Source organism: Phaethon lepturus, unplaced genomic scaffold (assembly GCF_000687285.1).
Source record: "Phaethon lepturus isolate BGI_N335 unplaced genomic scaffold, ASM68728v1 scaffold5297, whole genome shotgun sequence".
In the NCBI taxonomy this organism is placed as follows: Eukaryota; Metazoa; Chordata; class Aves; order Phaethontiformes; family Phaethontidae; genus Phaethon; species Phaethon lepturus.
This window is the reverse complement of record NW_010552381.1, coordinates 44,956-65,763: the sequence shown is the minus strand read 5'-3', so window position 1 is coordinate 65,763 and position 20,808 is coordinate 44,956. Positions and strand designations below refer to the sequence as shown.

At 38.1% G+C, this 20,808-nt stretch overlaps 1 protein-coding gene across 2 annotated transcripts in view; it reads right to left on the bottom strand.

The window, feature by feature from the left end:
- Positions 1 to 67: 67 nt before the first annotated feature.
- Positions 68 to 20,808, bottom strand: part of SHOC2 (soc-2 suppressor of clear homolog (C. elegans)) — a 38,175-nt gene continuing 17,434 nt past the window's right edge. For both annotated transcript variants that reach the window (XM_010291187.1, XM_010291189.1), the window contains 6 exons: positions 10,215 to 10,345; positions 6,438 to 6,626; positions 5,117 to 5,239; positions 2,859 to 2,996; positions 2,264 to 2,381; positions 68 to 314 (listed from right to left, as the gene is read on the bottom strand). In XM_010291187.1, coding sequence (XP_010289489.1) covers positions 106 to 314; positions 2,264 to 2,381; positions 2,859 to 2,996; positions 5,117 to 5,239; positions 6,438 to 6,626; positions 10,215 to 10,345 — 908 coding nt within the window. In that variant the 3' untranslated portion in view covers positions 68 to 105. The remainder of the gene's footprint in view (positions 315 to 2,263; positions 2,382 to 2,858; positions 2,997 to 5,116; positions 5,240 to 6,437; positions 6,627 to 10,214; positions 10,346 to 20,808) is intronic.

The window sequence follows — 20,808 nt, the reverse complement described above, 5'->3', positions numbered from 1 at the left end:
AATATAATATAAACCACATATATTATATTATATATACATATACAGACAATTACAACATTAATGCAGTTTGTATTTTGTACAGTGTATTGGACAATCCGATTTGCATCAGACCATGGCACGATATGGTCCCTGCATTTTTAGGAACTGAATGATGAAGGAGGGTCCTCCTGCAACAATCTGAGGTGGAAGGTGGCTGAGCGGGCAGTTCTCAATACTCATTATTGACAGTTTGCTGCAAAGAGCCAGCTCAAAGGGAAGGCTGTGCAGATTGGGGTTGTCATTCAAATACAGTTCTTCCAGATTCTCCAGTGTACCTGGTTAAAATAAAATAATATAAAGTAGTGATTTTTTGATTCATGCAGTTTAACTTTTAGACAGAAGCTTTAAGTCCACTTGAAGATTCTTTACTGTATAGAATCTTGAGTCAGTGACTCATCTAAACTCCTATTTTCAAGCACAGCAAGTTTTCTGCTCACTGGTACCTAAGGAAGAACCAATTTGCTTTAGTTTCCCTGTAAAAATATCCACTACTACACCTCCTTTAGATAACAACTGTACTAAGAATACACAGAATAAGAGAACCGAGAGGGACTTCACCGTAACTGTTCAGTCAAGCGCTTTGCAATTGCAGGCAACACTGAATAGCTATCTAGTCAGAAGGGCCTAGAAAATATTTAGACTATACAGTATCTATTGTGTCTCTAAAAATATCTATACCATATCTTTTATATTATTAGAACCCATACATTAAAGACATGAATTTGTAACTAATGTGCCACAGGAAGAAAGCAGGACAGACCTCTGCACAGCAGTGAATTTATTAAATGGAACAAACCTGTGGGAAAATTTTTTTCTAAATTCAAATATTACAACTTGCCTCTACTGCAGATACTGCAATACAGATTAACCAGAAGCTGGAAAACAGAGTAATTTCTTCTTTCTGAAGACTTCCATTCCTCCACAGCAATGAAATATCAAAATTAATCCATATCTTCGAAATACACTCCAAACATACAAGTCCTCCTCAAAACATTCCCCATTTTCCGATCTTATATACACCATAAACATCTCCTATAACCTAAAAGACTATTTAATCTTTCACAAGAGAAAGCAGTAGCCAGGGCCTAAGGCACGGAAAACCATCAAAAAGGAAAGGCTATAGAAAAAAAAACCAAAACAAACAATAAATAGCTGATAGCATGATAGATGAAGCAGTCATATCTGAAAACAGTTAACTATTCTCTGATCTGTTAAGACAACCAGCTTTAATAATCAAATTGTACTCCTACAATAGTATTTGAAGTGTCCTTACTGATTTTAATTCCACAGCTCATTTCCACAGCACCCAATCTCTCTCCACTAACAAAACAAATTAAAAAGCTGCAGATTTAGATTCTTTTAGGCTCTTCTCACACTGAGGCACATACAAGATGAGCAGAAGCTGTAACAGCTCTTCACTAAAGATGCTGAGAGATACAGACCATGCCTTCCCCATCTGCACATCGCTGTTTCTGACCACATTTTGCTTTGTGTAGCTTGTCTCATCATTTTTTCCTCAATAATAAGCTCTAACTTTAAGATTTTAATTTAAGTGCTCAGAATCATGCTCTGGACCTATATGCTTGTGGCCAACTATAAAAGGAACGTGGGCACTCTGTTTCAGAATCCTTGAAGAAGCTCTGAATCCCACTTACTCTAAATGTCTCAAGTAGACAAAAAGAATCCTATTCCTCCCTTTCTTTCTGTAGATTTCCTCCTCTTCACTTTCTTTTCTGATCTCATCAAGGTGAAAAACAATATGATGGTCTATAAACAGAAGTGTCTGCAGAGGGACTCTCATCAGAAACATTTGCTTTGGCTGTTTACACCTTACACAAGGTTTTTGTCTACACCATGGAATCACAGTAGGACCAGTGCGTTTCCTTTCTCTTTCCAAGAATAGGTTTATGAAATTGAGTGATTGACAATATGCAAATTGTGGGAGAATTTGGAAAGAAAAGGAATCTCACCATTCCAAGTTAAAGTGTCTTCTGCAGAAGAACTGAAAAAAAGCTAGACCATTCGTTTCACTACCGTTTGGCACAATAAAGATCATACAGTACAGTGCTGTTCCTATGGCACATGCTTCACATCAGGTTGTGTATATCTAGGTTTCACATGAATTTTGTGGCCTTTACTTATGAACACAGCAGATGCCTATCTTCTGTGTCACTAACTGCTTTGTCTCAGGCACACTAAATAAAAGCAGAAAAAGTGATCTTACCAATTTCCTCAGGAAGGTGTGTGAGAAGATTCTCTCCAAGCCCAAGGTGCGTCAGATTGGTAAGGTGACCGATACCTCTGGGAAGGGTGGTCAACTGATTATTAGTTAGAACCAATTTCTAAGGAAAAAACATGTTTTTAAAAATTAATGACTTTTGCTTTGAATGACAGCAAGTAACAAGATATATAGCTGATAAACTGATGGGTTCTACTCTCCAGCATTTCAACAAAAAATGTCTGCCCTTCAACGACGTTTCTGACTTCTATTAAAGACCACTAAACATAAAAATAAAGTAAAACATGTGCCTAAATATAAAAGCTTTCATGAATGTGACTAAAATCAGAGGCTATTCCTGTGGCAGTACTGTACTCATGGTACAACAGTTAAACTCTTCAGAATTTGTTTGTTCAATATTAACTGATAAATCTGGAGAAGAATTAGTGGGGACAGATTGTGGATGATGTTGCACAAGATTCTTAACTTCTGGTTCTATGTCCAGTCCCAAACAGTTCCTCTCATCAAACTAGTTGTAATTAAATCAGCACGGCGTTAATAAAGGACGCTAGATGTTTATCTCAGCCCATTATTGTTTCACCTGCAGATCCTTGAGGTAAGCTATTTCATTTGGCAAGGATTCCAGTTTGTTTTCCTCTAGATCTAGCTCTCGGAGTTTCCGTAGATTTCCAATTCCATGGGGAAGTTTCTTTAGTAGATTGTTTGACAAGATAAGAACCTAAAAAACACCCAAAAAATCCAAACACACAGAACTTCAGCAACGCATTAGTAAATAATGATTAACACAGGATGTTTTTATATTTTCAAGTAATAAAGTCCAAGATTAGTCTACATTCAAATTATGGAAGCAAACTGAGAAGATAAAAAAAATAAAGATCAGTGATTAACATAATTTTTTTAAGTCTTTAATGATACAAATACATAGATTTATGACAGAATTCTTTCAAATATTATTTTACATAATAATAAATGCATAGCAAAACCAAAGAACACTTAATTTCTTCAAATGACCAAAGAAACACAATTTTTTCCTGGACTTCCCTCTATTTTTTGCTCTCCTTCCTTATAGCTATCTCAACCATGTTTTACATTATTTGCTGTGCTTGCCAAGTCCTCCTTAAAAAGCTTAATACTTCCTCTTCTCCCCGTGTCCCCTTGGTTAAAAGGAGCAGCAAGTAAACGTACAGATCAGAGCACCTAAGCAGAATACTCATAGATATCCACTGGCTTTTCAAAATGTTCTCCTATCACACACTCACCCATACCAGTGTTATTCTCTTGTTTTTCTCCTCCTTTCTAAGTTCAGTTATATATATTATACGTTCAAGAAAAGTGTCCTTACTTGCAACATCATTTAACAGTTATTCCTTATAGCACCAGCAAGTTAACAGGGGTTACACTAGTATACACGATTTTTCCTCCAGAGAAGTCTAGCAGTCCTTAGAAGTAATCAAGCTTCGTAAACAACACAGCAAGTAGAAGGTAATTAATTACTGATTAGACAATGCTATATCTAGTTATTTAACAAGGCACCTTGGAACAAAGGATGTTGAAGAGCACCCAATGTGGACCCTCATCCTAGCCACACACAGCTCCCTGCTAAACCAGCCAAGGGTGCAAATGCCTGGTTTCTCCCAAACCCAGCTCTCACTGGCTTCATGTAACATGGAAACACCAAAGGCAGGAACAGAACAAGGCTAAAAATCAGAATTAACAAAAGCCAACATCTTAGCGTTGGCACAAGCAGTATTTCGGTGGCCTTCCTTTATGCGCTACGATATACACAGCACGATAAGAATAGTAACATTTTAATCGTGTATCAAGAAACAAAGGCAGGAACAGAAAGTATCACCTACATGCAATGCAGCTGATTTAGCGCTGCTGTGGGAACCTTCACTTTTGCGTAAACACTGCTCAAACAGTTCTTTGTATTTGACTCATTAATTACCAAGAAAAATAGTGCTAAGGGGTCTGCAGACCCTGCAGCTCTGCAGCTTCGGCACCTGGCAGACCACCGGCAAATCCAGTTGTTAGAGGTTACTAACTTCCCAATCACATCCATCAGAGCCTTAACTTAAAGGGAACTGGGCCACTAAACAGCTATTACTCTGCCACATCATTTTTGCCCCAAATTACAGGAATTATTACTTAACCAGAGCAGCAGTCACACTGGAAATCTGCAATTTCAAACATGCCATTTGCTATTGTACTTTTAACTGATTTTTCCCAGCAATTCAGAGAGGCTACGAAGTCCCCTCAGCTGCCCAAACAAGCACCTCTATCTTTAATGTCCCTCCAAGGCAATTAAGTTTGCCTCTCCTGATGGTACCTTGGGAAACAGGACATGGGGACACAACAGGTTTAGTTCATGGTTTCAACCTACGAGTTCTTCCCCCTCAAAGGCTGAGAATTCCCACCCAGCTGCCTACAAAGTTCACAGTGCTACACTTCAAGCCAGCTCTGGCTGTAGACCATTTCATTACATTTTTCTGATCCTTTCTGTTTCCATGCTGGAAACATTCCTCTCCAGAAATTGAACTGAGTTCAGTGCCATTTCATTTACAACAGTAACTTTCTGTTGAGAAAAATTTTCTTTCCACATATATATTTTTAACTATGTACTTAACCCTGTGCACAGACACTCATCCAGAGCCTAAAGAACAATGTTCAAAAAGCTCTTGAAAACAACCATAAACGGATGCATCACATCTATTTAAATAGCATACATACACATATTTATTTGGCTTTATTTGACCAAAAGGTATTATTACTTAAACCTGAAGCAGAAAATGCCTCTTTGCAGGGATTCACTTAGCTGTTCATTTATACTCTTCTCACCTCAAGAGAAACAAGCCCAGATACATCCTCAGGGATTTTTGTGAGCTGATTAGTCGCTAAGTTCAGTTCTACCATACTAGTCCAAGTCCCGAAGTCCAAGGGGAGAGAGGTCAGCTGATTGTCCTGTGATTTAACATATCAAACATTTAGGGTCTGCGCTTACACGGCATCTGATAAACAAACTGTTTACAAAATACTTCATAACAAAATAGTAGATAATTAAATCAGAATAATAAAATGTTGATAATTGGCCAAATATGTTTTTAATTCCTCAAAACATAATAAGCAGTCCCAACCTAGAGTTACAGAATTGACTCTGTGTTACTAATATGAACTGAAGTGGAAAAATTAGAAGCGCATAATTCTCAAGATTTCATGAGCCCCAGTAGTTAAAACATTTTTTTTTGTCCTTTCTTTGCTGAATACAATGGAGGCTGGGAGCAGGGAAGAACAGAAAATTCACCATAACTTACAAAGGTGCTATCAGCAACGCCGGAATCCTAAAAATACATGGAGTTTGCTACAAAAAAAAAAAAGGGGGGAGGGGAACCTAACACACCACAAAGGAAATATACCTTAATGGCTCAGCATAAAAGCATCTCAGATTAATCTGAACATCTTACTGCTTAAAATGTAGCTACAAAATTTGATCTAGACCAGACATTTAAAAAAAAAAAAATCTAAAAAAACCCAGATCATACAAAGTCCTGGTAAACATGCAAAGTTACAAACAGGTATGTGATAAAAAATGGTCTTAATGCAAACTGAGAATCCATTTGTGCCAAAACAGTAGCTAAGCTTAGCTGCTGCTTGTTTATTTTTTTTTAGTAATTTAAAAACTTGAAACAAACACATCCATAGAAAAACATAATCTCTTGTCTCTCAGTTCTCTTAACACTAAGTGTACATAGCACAGCCTTAAAGGTTCTTTTTCTGTGCTCTACAGCTACTGCCAAAAGTCTACAAATTTAGGTTTTGAAAGAATATATTCAAAAAAAGATATTTTACATTATTTTGTTTATAATCTAAACTTAGGGGGAGAAACAAGCTACTCTCCATGTAAATATTTGAGAACTTTGCAATCAACTTGCTTATTTTCATTGTTCAAATTCGAGCAAATGTGACAACACCTTAACTAACAAAGACAAATCAATAGTACATTTTTAAACTAATACCGAATTGTTCCTATATGTGACAACAGCAGCGTCCACTTCAGCATGAGAAATTAATTCCTTGTATCATTAAGTTTGCCAGAATTCATGGAGCAGCAAACAGTGCTCCCCATTGATTTTACACTCAGTAGCATGTTTCTGTGCCTCACCTTCATGTTCAGCTTGCTTAATACTTTAGCTCTAGAGAAAATTCCAAAGGGGATTTTATTGATGCGGTTGTGCTCCATGTTGAGAGAGTAGATTGTGGAGAACTGGGACGGGCCACCCACAGGATAGGACTGGAAGCAGTTCCTGGCCAGTGTTAAACTAGTCAGTTTGACAAGGCTGGATAAAAGACCCTGTAGAGAGAAGAAAACCACCCAGGAACTTAGGACTGATTTATTTGAAGACATCTCTTTTCCCTCATGGGTCTAATTAGAAATGTTCCCCCTCCCTCAAGTCCATCCCCTAAATAAGTGTTGCAACACATAAACCAGTGTTAAATTTGATAGAACTTCGATCACAGTAGTCAGTCCTTACCTTACTTCCCCCTTTCTCCTCACATACTGCCAGATACAAAAAAAGCAAACATATCACATTTAAAAGTGCAAGTTTAGGAGGGTTTGTAACTCTTCTCTCCTCCACAAGGAGTTCTTTAATAACAGATTGCTGTGTCCTGGACAGCTCTGAAGAGGGCAGGGGCAGCGGCTGGCAGGGGCAGTCAGCAGCATGTCCATCCCAAACGGTGGTCCAGGCTTCGGCCAATGCCACCCAACTGCAGCTCACTCAATTTTGATGCCTGCTCACAGTTGAGAACAGGGCCCAAAGAAGTATCAACTGCATGCACCATTTTTCAAACAGGCATTTGATACTTCCAGTACTAATCTTTGTTAATTTAATAAAAATCCATATTGTAAGCACATCTGTAGAAGTTTTCTTTTAGGCTGTAAAAGTTTCAGATAGTCTGACAGGACAGAGAAAAAAAATGGGAAGGGCAGGGTTTGGAAATTCCAATTTTTTTTCCTGTTTTAAAAATATTCCCAAATAGTTACGACTCCACCTTTTTGTTTTTGTTGTTTTTTTGTTCCTTCCCCCTTTAAGAAATGAAAAGCAAGAAGCCTGGAGTTAAACTGCATAGCAATGGTTGCCCATTGAATCCAGTCTCATTTCCCTTTGCAATCTAATTAGATTCTACAATCTCAGCAGCGCAGATCTCAGAGTTTTTCTGTTAGTTATGTGCCAAGCACGTTGCTGGATCTGTGGGGATGAATAATGAGATCTAAATTACTGCTGAAGCGTCACCTTTGCTTATTACTATGCCAAGTTGAATTCAGCCCTATTTGCTTAAGTATTACAGAAATTGGAGATTTATGCATGGCATTACATACCATAAATAATGCAACATCTGCAATCAGGAATGAGCGGTAACAAGATAATGACTCCAACCATATTCTTAATGTCAGTATTTCAGGATTGCAATTTTGGTGCTATATTCACTGTAAAAGCTTCAAGAACATGGCTTTGCTGTTTCACCAGCAAAGCTTTGGCTACTTTTCTAAATAGTTTATTAATATTATTGTAAATAAAACAGGATTAAATAGGGACTTGTCTACATGTCATGGCTAAAACTTTAAGCACCAAAATACAATTTGGGGGCATCTCAGCAAATAAGATAGAATAATGGATCTTCAAATCAGTATTAACCTAACCTAATTATTAACTAGTATAATCTTTGATTAGGAAATACTGCTTCTAGCGATACTTTAATTAACAGATAGTCTTTGTCCTAGGGTTAGGCCGTCCCTGAGCTCTGTCACAAACACACTTTATTGCTTCAAATGGATTCTGGCATTTCAAAAAGCCATTTCTGAAGTCTGCTTCCATACAAAAAAATATTAAAAATATGTTGGCTAATACACTCTAATAGCCTACAGTAATTAAACACATTTGAAGGGAAGCAAGAAAGCTTTGGCAGTACAAAGAGAACAACGCTCTTGTATCTGTGAGAGCTGTAGCAGTGCTGCCTTCTCCCACCCCATCCTTTTAAGATAAAATATTTATTAGGCATTGTGTCAGCAGCTTCAGCTATGTTTTGAAATTCAAAAGTTTCTTCTACAAATACAGTTCTTTGTATCATAGCACAGAATGTTTTACTTTAAACAGATTACAGTATAAATGATACACTTCTGCAAGGCAGCAGCTTAAGTGTTATTGGCAAATATACATGAAGAAGACAGCGCAGTTGCAGAGAGTTTTATATTATGACAAACGTATTTTAATGCAAGTAATCATCCCTCACATTAGCTTTTTGTAATTATACCATAGTTGCTTTTATAATATGCCTAGATGGGGTAGGCTAGCTTACCTCATCTTAAAAGCAGCCTGGTGGCTTTCTCTCAGTAGCATTATCTTCAGTGATAGTTTTACCCAAACATTTATTAAATTCTCTGTTTTCAGTCCACCATTGCTGAGTTCAGAAATTTATCTGAAGGCAAGCAGTTACTTACTGCACTTTGTTACCATGAGTATTTTGCCTAACTTGAAGTGCATTTTAGGTTTTTTCTTCTATGTATAGTTTGCTAGATACCTCTTTAAATACATTTTAACTTATTTTATACTAGTAATTTATACAACTTGAGGGGGTGGGGATGACAGCTTAAGAAAGCAGTGTGACCATCATTAAAACAGAACAGAATATATGTTGTGTCCTGAAGCCTTCATCTCAAAAAGTTCTAAAGCAATGGAAAAAATATCCAAAAGAAGAATCAATCACATCGGATTTTTTTCCGTCATCGTAGCAATTCTGCCCAGGCACTAGTGCTTCAAGTCAATTGAGTCAAGTCAAATTCAAGTCAAACATTTTTCTCTAAATTTTTCTCTGAAGCATGCAGCTGAGCATCTCACACACTGCTGCCCTGATAAACAGTCTCAAGAAATTAAGAAAACAAAAAGGATTAAAGGTATAACCCAGCAGTTTAAATAGTTTCAAAGTCCGCAGGCATCAAAGCTGTATTTAAAAAATGCTCTGCAATCAACTACTGTAGCTATCCAGGACTGTGAAACTGGAGTCCACAGGGGCACATTTCAGACAGCTCTAGGAAAGGAGCATACAAAAACATAGAGATGCACTGGGGACTAGGACCTTCTGCATCTCCACCCCAGAGCTAGCAAAACACTCAGTTCAAGGAATGTATTAATTGAAGAGACTGACAAGGTGGCTCCAGAACTTCTAACTATGGACTTTTTCCTTGGTCCCACACTAAGCTTGAAGCAAGAGAGACCAAAGTAAGACAATCAAGTGCAGCAGCTATGAAAACAAAAGCAAGAAAATGGATTTCTCGTCCCCTTTCTCCCATGATCCTCACAGTCACTGGAAACAAAAAATGATGCAAATTTTTATTTTTCATAACTGAGGGAAGGTGTCTCAATGAGTTGCCAGATGACATTGCATTGCGAGGTGACAGCACACTCTTTTCCACATTAAGAAGAGAATAATGAAGCCAACTAGCTGTGAGAAGCTTTACCCACTCACTTGAAGGTTATTCTTGCCTCAATTAGGTGGGGAAAGAGATACCAGATTTTTCATTTTTCTACTTCTTCCCTACCTCCATGAAACAGAAGCACTGAGAAGCTCTTACCTGCCTTCAATGGTGAGAACCTGGACTCCTTATTTAAGCTTTTCTAAGGAGACTCAGGACAGCAAATACAATCACGGGTATTGCTCCCACTTTTGACTAAAGTTGTATGACATCAGTTCTATACTAGTTTGACACACCTATATGTACAGAATTGCAGTATTTCACATTACACACACATAGATTAAAAGAAAGAGTATTCCTCAGAGTTGTGATGCAAGATGAAATAACTTCATGTGTTCCTATACCTCTACAAGACACCGATGCCTTGCGACAACATTCCCTTTCAAATCCAATCCCTCTAATTCTCACCTCTGGTAAAGTAGAAATGTTGTTGTTCTCCAGGTTCAGTTCGTCAAGTTCACTGCACTTTGCTAAAGACTTCGGAATTGCTGACAGCCTGTTGTACCTCAGGCCAAGACGACTTAGACTGGACAGATTTCCTACAGGTAGCAAACAGTTATTAATATATCATTAGATTAACACAAAGGTACAGAACAAGGTTTAACTTCTGATTATTCTGCTGTCTCACACTGTTGTCTCACACTTCAAACTTCTCATACTGTGAAATGGAGCTATCATCCCCAACAAGGAGATACATAGATAACAGTGCTTTCTAATGCTGAAGTCAAACATGCAGTTGTGCATACTAAATGTTTTTCTTAAGTTGTGCATGATACAGTAAGCAAGCAAGGCTTATGTCCTATTGTAGAAGTCCTTCTATCCTCATCTTTCTAGCAACAAACACTCTACCATTTTCCAGATGTCCCCAAAATAACTTTTTAAAATTATAGATAGCATCATTCAATGCCATGACTCATATTACCAGAACTTGGGCATACATCACACAGCTCAGGTCCTGGCCAAACAACTTCCTCTATTGGGGGGGGGGGGGGAGAACCTTTACCATCCTTCAAAAGCAACAAAGTCTTTAAAAAGTGATAGAAAAAAAAAAAACTTCCAAGTTTTCTGAATGATACCGAAGGAAAAGTCTGGAGGAAGTCCACAAAACTCTGGACAATAGTGCATGTAATAATATTTCTGAATATTGCCAGGCTGACAGTCCCAGTTGATACGTATTTCAGTCAGGAAAAAAAATCATGAGAAACTTGCAACTTGAAAATTTCCCATCTGAAGCTCCCTTTACCTCTAACCTTTACCATCTAACAAGTACAAGACTAAAACCAACTGCTTAAGGATGTCTTTGAACTATATGGTGTTGGGGCATTTACACTCTCCTGTAAGTAGTAAGACCTTGAACTTCACTGAAAAGTCAGCTGGCAAATATTATGAAGAACAGTGCTTAGTCTTTTGGTTTATCCCTACAATCAGAAAGCATGTCTGTGCACGTGTGTACACCGCACCAGAGGAGCTTGTGAACAGATTCACATCACCAATCAGTTCCTGCCGTGGTTTAGCTGAAACCAGGACAGTTCCTTACAAAACATGTGCTGTTTTACACTCATTTTTACAACCACTCATGGCACAACACATTTGTTCTGCAAACTGAAGTATCAGAAAGTCGCATTAGAAAAGAAATATAAGATTTAACAAACAGCAGCAAGAATAACCAGAAATAATTTTAAAAGATGAAGAGCGCTTAATACATAGTCTAACCACTCATTAAATGAAGGATATATTGGTGTCTATGCATACATACTTATACAAAGATTATTGGAACACAGCAAAGGAAGAAGAAAGTGTAGTGTATGAAATATGCTTGGAAGCAAAGGATGAAACAAAATAAAAAGAAATGGAGAATGAAAATTAATAAAAATGCTACAATGGGATCTGCTAGAGAGAGGAAAAGTCTCAACAAAGAAAGTGGCAAAATACCTCTTTCTTGAACTTGGTCAAAATAAACTGTAAGAATGACCCTACATCACCGAGTATCTGGGAATGTAGCTAATAAAAGCTGGAAATTAGGGCTGTTCTATGATTCACTGTAGTTACTAAAATGGAGAGTCACAGGAGCAGTTAAAGTAATAAAAAAAAACCAAACCACTACAAAAGAAAACCACCAAGAAAAAAGTAAAAAACTTATATAGAACAAAAATTATCCCAGTCTTACAAATCAAGAAAGAAAAGAGGATGAATTTTCAGTGCGTATCTGATATTTGGCTAACAAGCTTAGCAACAAATTTCACTTAGTATTGTCAGGAATGAAACAAAAGTCAAAACAACAGGTAGTCACCCAGAGCTGCTTAACTAGTTTTATCTCCCATTTTGATTTTTATTTATAATTTTCAAGTGCTTTCTTTCTGAGCAAGTATACAATTAGCTTTTGCAGAAGCTGCAAAGAATCTTCTCCTAACCAAAAGAGGCATTTAAAATCAGGGCTATCCATATTGCTTTCCAGCGCACAAATCTTCATCTTTTGAGGTTAAATCCTACAGTACGTGTACACACTAAGAATAATTAAGATCTATTTTGAACGTACAGTCCACTAGTATAAAGATGCACATTTGTACATAACATAACTATTTCATGCTGCACTTGGTGAGAGCTGTCATTGCTGGCTGTATAGGAAACTGGCCTCATTTCACACGATAAACATCCTTTCGCAAGGCACCAGGATTATTAGGATTTGCCATTCCAGGGATGAACAAAGCACGTCCTGACTGCACTTCTCTGAATTGTTATTTAATGCTTTACTAACAAAACAAATGAAAAAGTTTACACAAAATAAGATATCAATTCTTTTTCACTACTTAAACCTTGAGCTAGATGCTGATTTGGATTTTTCAGGCTAATTGGATGAATGGGGAACAGCTCTAGCAGACAGCATGATGCCAACTGTTGCTTAGCAACACGACGTCGCTATGCCAATTCCCAGATTGCAAGCACAGGTTGTATGTATATGGCTCTCTTCCTACCAGCAACGTGGCATTTCAGAAAAATGAAACAAGGCAGCCATTAGAGAGAGTCAAACTGTACCATAATCTTCCAGGAGAGAATTACACACGTTGGCTATCCTCATGGCATTATCAGAAAGAAGGCATAAACAGCAGCTCTCAATATTATTTTTTTTTTATCACAAATAGCATTTCTCAATAAAACTTTCTCACTGTTTCTCTCCTAGTCATCTTTCTCCTCCATGGGAAAGGCATGCAAAGGCATAACAGAATACACATCCTACATGTACCACATTCCCTGTGACCGTTTTACGCACCACAGCACTAAATACAGTTATTCCTGAGAACAAAAGCAGCAAGATTTCAGCTGGAGCTTCATCAGTAGCACCTCTCCCACTGCTCCTGGAAGGGCTGTCCTGCATCCAGCTGATGCAGGCAGCATGGGTCACCTTCTCATTTCAAGCCAGAATTTATTTATAGCCAATTCATTGCCATTTAGTCTTCTGTCAACAAGACTCGGATATCTTTTCATCCTCAAAGTTCTTCACACCTCATTGTGAACATGCTGCGGTGAGAAACCCTTACCGGCTTTTATCTTCTCATGCTGGACAAGCCAGATCTTAGTCTCCCCTTCACAAAAAAGGATGATCCTTATCGCTCTTCCTTCCGTTCAGTATGTTAAAACTGTTACAAGTTGCTAAATAGCACAATTTGCGCATTGCACAGTCAAAAATGATCCCACCTACAGCTCCCTGAGCTCAAGATTACCTAGCTGATACTCATATTCAGAGCTGCTTTAAAGTGCCTGCACTAATCTCCATCTCCAGTTCAGCTAGTGGTTTCTTCTGAGATGGCACCGTATTAGGTAGTCTGCTGACGTGTTGTCAGGTTAAATCTAAGAAAGATGGCGAGGAAGGTAACAACTGATCATGATCAACTCAGTCAGACAGTCATCAGGATCATTTGTGATTATAGTTTTGTCACATACCCCAGAGGTTCCTCTCAAACAGCCTCTCACGGGTATAGTGCCTCAGAAAATGCAGCACTAGATGTCCACAAATGTGAAGAGTTTGATAACCACAACTGAAAAGCAGCTACCAGCAGACAAAGCAACAAATAAAACCCTTTCTGACTTGTTTTCTTAGGAAGCCCGTTGCAAAAAAAAAAAAAACCAAACCCACCCACACAACTTATAAACTCAATTGCCCCATCCATTGGTACTTCTAAAAATACAATACTTAAGCCTGACTAAGCCCTAAACTTATGCCAGGCTGAAGAAAGTCACTGCAAAGTTGTTTTATTTCAACCTTCCGCTTGAGCAGTCACTCTTCGGGAATCAGACTCCACACAGCCACCTTGTTTCAGGTCCATTTTCCCACCAGCAAAGCGTACTGATGCCCACCAGTGGGCTCCACTTTGCCCAGATCTTCAGGTTTGAAGCCACCAAAGTGCAGAATTCATAATCACTTCACTGGAATGACTGCATGTGTCTCTCAGGGTTAGCTGTTTAATTTACACAGAAATTAATTAAAAATACTTGGAAGCATGCAAATCCAGAAGCATTAAATTAAACTCTGTTACTATAAAAGAGACTCTAAATAGATGGTTTAAGTTAAATTCTTTATTAAAGGTACCTCAAAAATATTAGTCAAAGAAAAAGCAGGTGTTTGCCAATCCCAAAACAAAGGGAAGACCAGAACTAAAGCAAGAAACCATGCTTACAGAAACGCAAAGACTACCTGAAGTGGTTCTCCGAGTAGGAGCAATACATCTCTCTCTTGAATATTTCAAAGTCAAGAGAAACAGGATCTGGTATGTTGAATAATATAAAGAAATCCAAATTCCTAACTCAAAGTCCTACCGGTTCTTTCTAAAGGGATTGACAAATGCTCTCTTCTGAGACTTACCACACCTCTTCCTTTCCATCCCTTAGTTAAAATAATCCTTCAAATTCCCTATCCTTAGATGAAGGGTCATTACTTAGTGTGAAATGTTACTGCATCATTACTAAAAGATGGAATAATTAGTCTGTTTTATATAACCTAGTTCATCAAGCTAGTTTGCTATCAGGATCAGTTGCTTTCTCTTAAATAAACCAGAAGCATCAGATCCATTTAAAATCTGTTCACTAGAGTAAACTCTAGATAACATTAAAAACACAAATTGGACTTACAAGAGTTGTGCACATCAAAACCCCATAAGATTGTAATCAAAAGTATACATGAACCTCAGCACGCAGTAGATAATTGCAAGAACTTGCTACAAACAACACAGTACCATTAAGTATTTCAGATGATTTAACTTCTATAAATATTCTTAGATTTTGATTTGACTAAACTTTGCACACAATGAGTAGCCACCTATTAAAGAACACGTTTTACATGACCACATATTACTTCATAGAGTGCAGTTCACTTAATTCACTAAGGGATCTTCTTCTAAGAAAGATCAGTTGCCATTTTACATACAAAAGGTACCAGATGTCATTTTTAACCAACAGAAAGCAAGAGATACATCTAAAATTAATTAAAAAGTTAAAAAATAATCAGACTATGTCACTTTTAAAAAACAATGTACATGAATTAAGCTTAATACACCACATCACATTAATCTCATAGTGAGAATAACAAAGATGACAATATGGAAGAAAAAGCCAAAAGAGGTTCAATGAGTATGTTACAAAGCAGGTGGGACCTGAGGGGCTTAAAAGAGTTGAAAACTGTATAGGAGAGACTAGACGAGCTAGAGATGGTCAGCTAGGGATAGAGATTAAACACTGTGTTCAAATATTTCAAGTGTTCCTATCCTGAAATAGCTATAAGTCAGAAGATGCTGTATCACCCTTTGTACTTACCATACATTAGTTTTTCCAGATGTCGGCCATACTCCATGACAATTGTTGAACAGTTTCACAGATTTTTAGGTGAAAGGAGCTATTGACATGTTTAATCTAATCTCTTGTCAGAAAGCAAACCATTTCCCCTGACAGCTGTAGAGTAAAACGAAAGGCTTCAGATAAACCGTTTTAACCTTCAATTGCATTTCACAAGCAAAGACGATGTCTGCCAATGTCCAACACTGAACAGCATGAAGTGACTTGTCTGGCAAGACATCCTGAAGGCCATCACCGTGAGCATATTGCAGAGGGAAGCAAAACAAAATCCCATGGTCATTACTCATCTGATCTGGGGGTAACTCCTTCCTAAACCAAAGCCTATAGACTTGTATGAATGTAAACTTGTGTCACCAGTCAATCACCCAAGAGTTCAAATCCTTTCTACAACCTGCAGGGCTGGAACATCCCTAATGTTTAATATGTTCTGGCTAAAAGCTGATGTTTTAGGAAAATTGAGAACGGGGACAGAAAGGTGATGGGAGTGGGAGTGCAACCACTCCGGAAAACTGTAGAAGAGAAGAGAATCCCTCCTGATCATTACTACCAACTACCAAAGCCAAAACATGAAATGTAATTACACTCTTCCAAATACAAAGGTATAGTTGAACACAACACAAAACTTGACTTACGAATTCCAGATTTTACTGGGTTTTTTACAGTAAAGTGATTTTTAGTGTATTTTAATTGTTCTTTCCAGTCACCAAAACCTCCTGATATATCAGGCCAGTGTAGGACACAGATTCAGACTCACAGATTATAGGGTCAGCAGGGTCCATCATTTTTTGTCTTGCTCAAACTAAAGTGCATTATCCTCCTTACACAAAGTCTAGGAACTCTCCTAAAAGATGTTATCTATTAGAAAGCTCTTTAGAATAAATTTAAAACTAATCTCTACCACCCTTACTGGTTTAAATGCCATTTGAAGAGAGCAAAGAGATTCCTATTTTCAGTCTAACAGTATCAACCAAAGACATGTTTTCCCTCATTATTTAAAGATTAAGGCTAAAGCATGACCATGTCAGCAGTTATTTGTTTTTCAACTCTGCTTCACTGTGAACTGCATATGCATGAAAGATGCACGCAAGGTGCTGGCAAAACTCGAGTTACAGAGGCTCAAGTATCTGACATGCACCACATACAACACCTGCAGAAGGTTAGGGAACACAAACTCCTAGTGACATGGTTCTGAAACTGCCTATGCTATGGAAATTCAACTCCATTTAAGTTGCATTCATCAAAATGCGTGCACCTATTAGACCTGCTTGTCTCGATTCTGGTGTGTTGCTTTGAATTGCTCTTCCCTCATGCCTGCTTCTTACATAAAGAAAATAAGATTATGGGCTTTTTCTTTCAGCAGTATACAAAATCATTCTGAAAATGCTGAGCTGCAGTTGTAATATAGCTGTACATACTGGTCTCTGCAGCTAATTACTTTGTGATGGTATGTACATTCACTAAAATAAACCGTCCCCATCCTAGTCTTACCAGATACAAATTTAAAGAAATTTTAACATCTTTAGCCAACCAAGATACAAATTTAAAAATGTTTTCATAAACACAAATCAAATCAATAAACTCAGAATTAATAAGCCACTAAAGGCTAGCCTAACTTTTACAGAAAACCGGTACATGTGTTTAACGATATCTGGCTTGCATTGGAGATTTATTTATTAAAACAAAAAAGGAAGTTATAATTAGCTGAAAATTATACAAAAATACAAAAACACTTCACATTGCAGAGTCAAAAGCACCAGTTGGGACTTATTTTGGGCTATCAATGAAAGCATTGCATTTTACTCAATTCATACTTCATACAATAACACAAAGCTACTTAAATTTATTTGATTTAATTTTTAATTGGTAGTCTTATTTTCCTTTTCAACTGACTATTTAAAACCTTTCTGTGAAATTTAAGATTTTATATAAATGTAAATCACATTGTAGGAACAGTTTACACCTAATGGCAATGCAGAAAAAACATTAACCTTTCCTAAGTGATAGACGTGTTTAATTTTTTAAGTCTGGCCCACTATATAAACATAAAATGTACAATACATTAATATACATTTATAATTTTCACTAATTAAAGAATGTGAGAATTTTTGCATGCAGACCAGAGATCCACCTAGTTATCACCTCTCTGGAAGAAAATGCCCAGCAGCAGATACCAAGAGAAGAACCTATGAAAAGGGAAAGCACACCCTGAAACCTCTCCAAGAGCTGAGGGAGATCCACCATGTGGCTCAGCCACTTCCCGAATGTAGCAGCAACTGATGCATTTTTCTTCTGCATAATCTTCAGGTTGCTCTGTGAGCCTGTGAGCTTTTAACATCTACAGCAACCTGTGAGAGCGCTGAGACCCAAGTGTTCCCCATCCATCGCATGCCGTGCAGTCTGCTTTTAACTGGTTTGAAGTTGACACCTCACAGCTTTGCTTCATCCCTTGCGTTCTGCATTGGAGTAGGCAGTGAGTTCTCCACCTATGCTCTCCTGCCACTCTATTTTCTAGCCAATTTCACTGCTTTACATATACTAAGTCTAGAATTAGTAGCCAACAAGAACCAGAAGCTTCATTCCCTTCATGAGACCATCATGAGAACTAGTAAAGGCTTACAACAGCCCAAAAATGCGAGTAAAAGAGTGGGAGCCACTGCTTTCCACCAGACAGAGAAAAGGCTGAGCATATTGTGATTGCCCAATACTAGCAGAATGTAATTTCACTAACAGCACAGTCCAAGAACAAAACCTTAGACAGAGCACTGAACACTGATCAGATCTCCCAGTGTGAGCCTAACAGAACAGGCTTGAATCCTGCAAAGTCCTGACTGCTCGCAGGCCAAAGCACTAGGTCATGTGCTTAAATTTTAAGAATATGAATATTGCCATCAAGGAGCCTATGCACTTTGCTCCATCAGAGTGGAGAGTAGTAACATCAAACCCGTCAGTCCCGTATGAACATCACCCCTGAGCACCGAGGGAGCCGCAGGTCCTCTGCGGGGTCTCATCAGGACCAGCGCATTTGTTAGATGTTTCAGAATAGACTTCTCCAGCTTTTGCTAAGCCTGCTAAACTTAAAATACCATTTTAAAGTAGTTCCACTTTTCTACAGAAATGTCTTTACTAGGACTTCTAGGGACTTAAAGCTCTCAACCACCGTTTATATAATCTGAGCTGTACCAATTACATGCGCCCAGTTCTGTTCACGATGCTCCACATTTTATCAACTATGTGTTTTAAAAGCACAACTGTGCTCTGAAAGGTACACTGGAGCTAATTGGGCTAGAAGTCTAGTTTGTAGCACAATTTCAACCAGGAAAAATGGCAAAGCTGCTCCACGTAATATTTGCTTTCATGAGAGTTGTGATTTCAGTTTCTGAGCTCATGTGTCACAGCGAAGGGCAGGAGTGTAGCGCAGGGCTTCAAATATGCCTCTCATTTTCCTAACCACCTCTTAGGAACAGTGCCATGTCAGACACTGGAAAGTGTGTCCAGTGACGGAATTTTTTGTGCTTTTAAAGCCTCTTTTTGGAACATTGACAACTGACTATTCTTTTTCTTATTAAAATGTCTGTTGCCTTAAATGTCCATGAATATGGCACATTTGACTATAATCAAACTGCACACGTAAACACACAAAACTGGAAAATTACAGAACAGATGAAGAATTTGACTTTTTTTAAAAAGCCATAATTCTGCTTCTGTTAATTTCTTTTTCTTGAGTAAGTGTTTCTGTGCTTTTGAATAAGAAATTGTGAACATATTTATACAGAATGCTAAAATTAAAAGTTCAAAGAGGGAGCACTCACCATGTGGTATTTACAGCACAAAATTTTCTAAGCTAGTTTGTAATCCAAAGAAACACTTTACTCCACCCAAAATTTGCTTTCTCTCTGTCTCAAACATCCAGTTATTATTTTTAATATAAATGGTATGTTCTTCACCTTCATTTATGTATCTTTTGGATACATTAGTGTGCCAGCTAAGTATACAGAGATAAGACATTGTGTAAATACAAGTAGATCATAGTTCTCCCTCCTCCTCCCCCCTGAAAAAAAACCATGGGGGTGGGGGGAAAACCTGCAATTAAAACACTAAGCACCTAAGATCCCACTATGATTTTGATTCTAGACTTGAGACTATTGGAATGTGCTAAGCTGTTCCACAAAGCTCATTTTTCTTACAGGAAGTGATCTAATATACAAAGTACTTTACAATTTTCAATCAACAGAAATACAGATATGAATGTATTAAGCCAATATCTATAAAGCAAGACATTAGGTCACTTCCTGACAACTAATATCTAAAATCGACGTTTGTTACTGCACGAAAGCGTGCTTATAAAGCGTTAGTTGAAACAAGAACTTTGTATTTTTACAGAGTGGGTATATTGGCTCTGCTACCTCTGTAATCATTGCTGATGCATAATCCCTTCCCTGCCACTCCCCTGCATGTCACCCTCCAACATCCCTTCCTCCCAGCTCCGGCACATTGCAGTACAGTCCTGTTAGAAAACAAGCTTTTTTTCTTTTGTTTTAATTGGCAGATCCAGAAATCTTTCTGTGGTAAAACCAAAATTTGGTTAGATAGTCCAGCAGTTAATTTAAGAAGCATTTTGCAAAGGCTGGGGGGGGAGGATAGAAAAGGAAGGGGGCTGTTTGTTTTTCAAAGCCGCTTGACAAAAACATCCCTCTGAAGAAAAACAACAGGCCTCCATCAAAAGGGTGTTGGTGGGGGAGGAGGGGACAGACCTGGCAGTAATGGAAAGTCTGTTCCGTAACAGGAGGCTCATAAGCTCATAGTACATTAAATATTTAGAAAGAGCAAATGTGCTTGGTCTTTTTTGCACCCAGTGTGCGACCCCCGGCCCAGTTTGACTGAACTGGAGAAACATTAACAGCGCTTATATATTACACCCTGCCAGGTTTCAGTACGCTTAAATGTTCAAAGACAAGCCAGTTGTGCCAAACACCAGGTATATATTCGCGAGCAGGGAAGAGACAGAAACTGGAGCGAGAGATGGAGAGGCTGGAAAGGCCGTCCCGCAGCCGCGCCGCGCGGCCACGCGCCATTTACTCGCTGGGTTTTTCTCAGTACTCAAAGTCTCTCGCTGAACAATCCCTACCACAAAGTAAGCTGTAATCTAAAAATCAAGCCA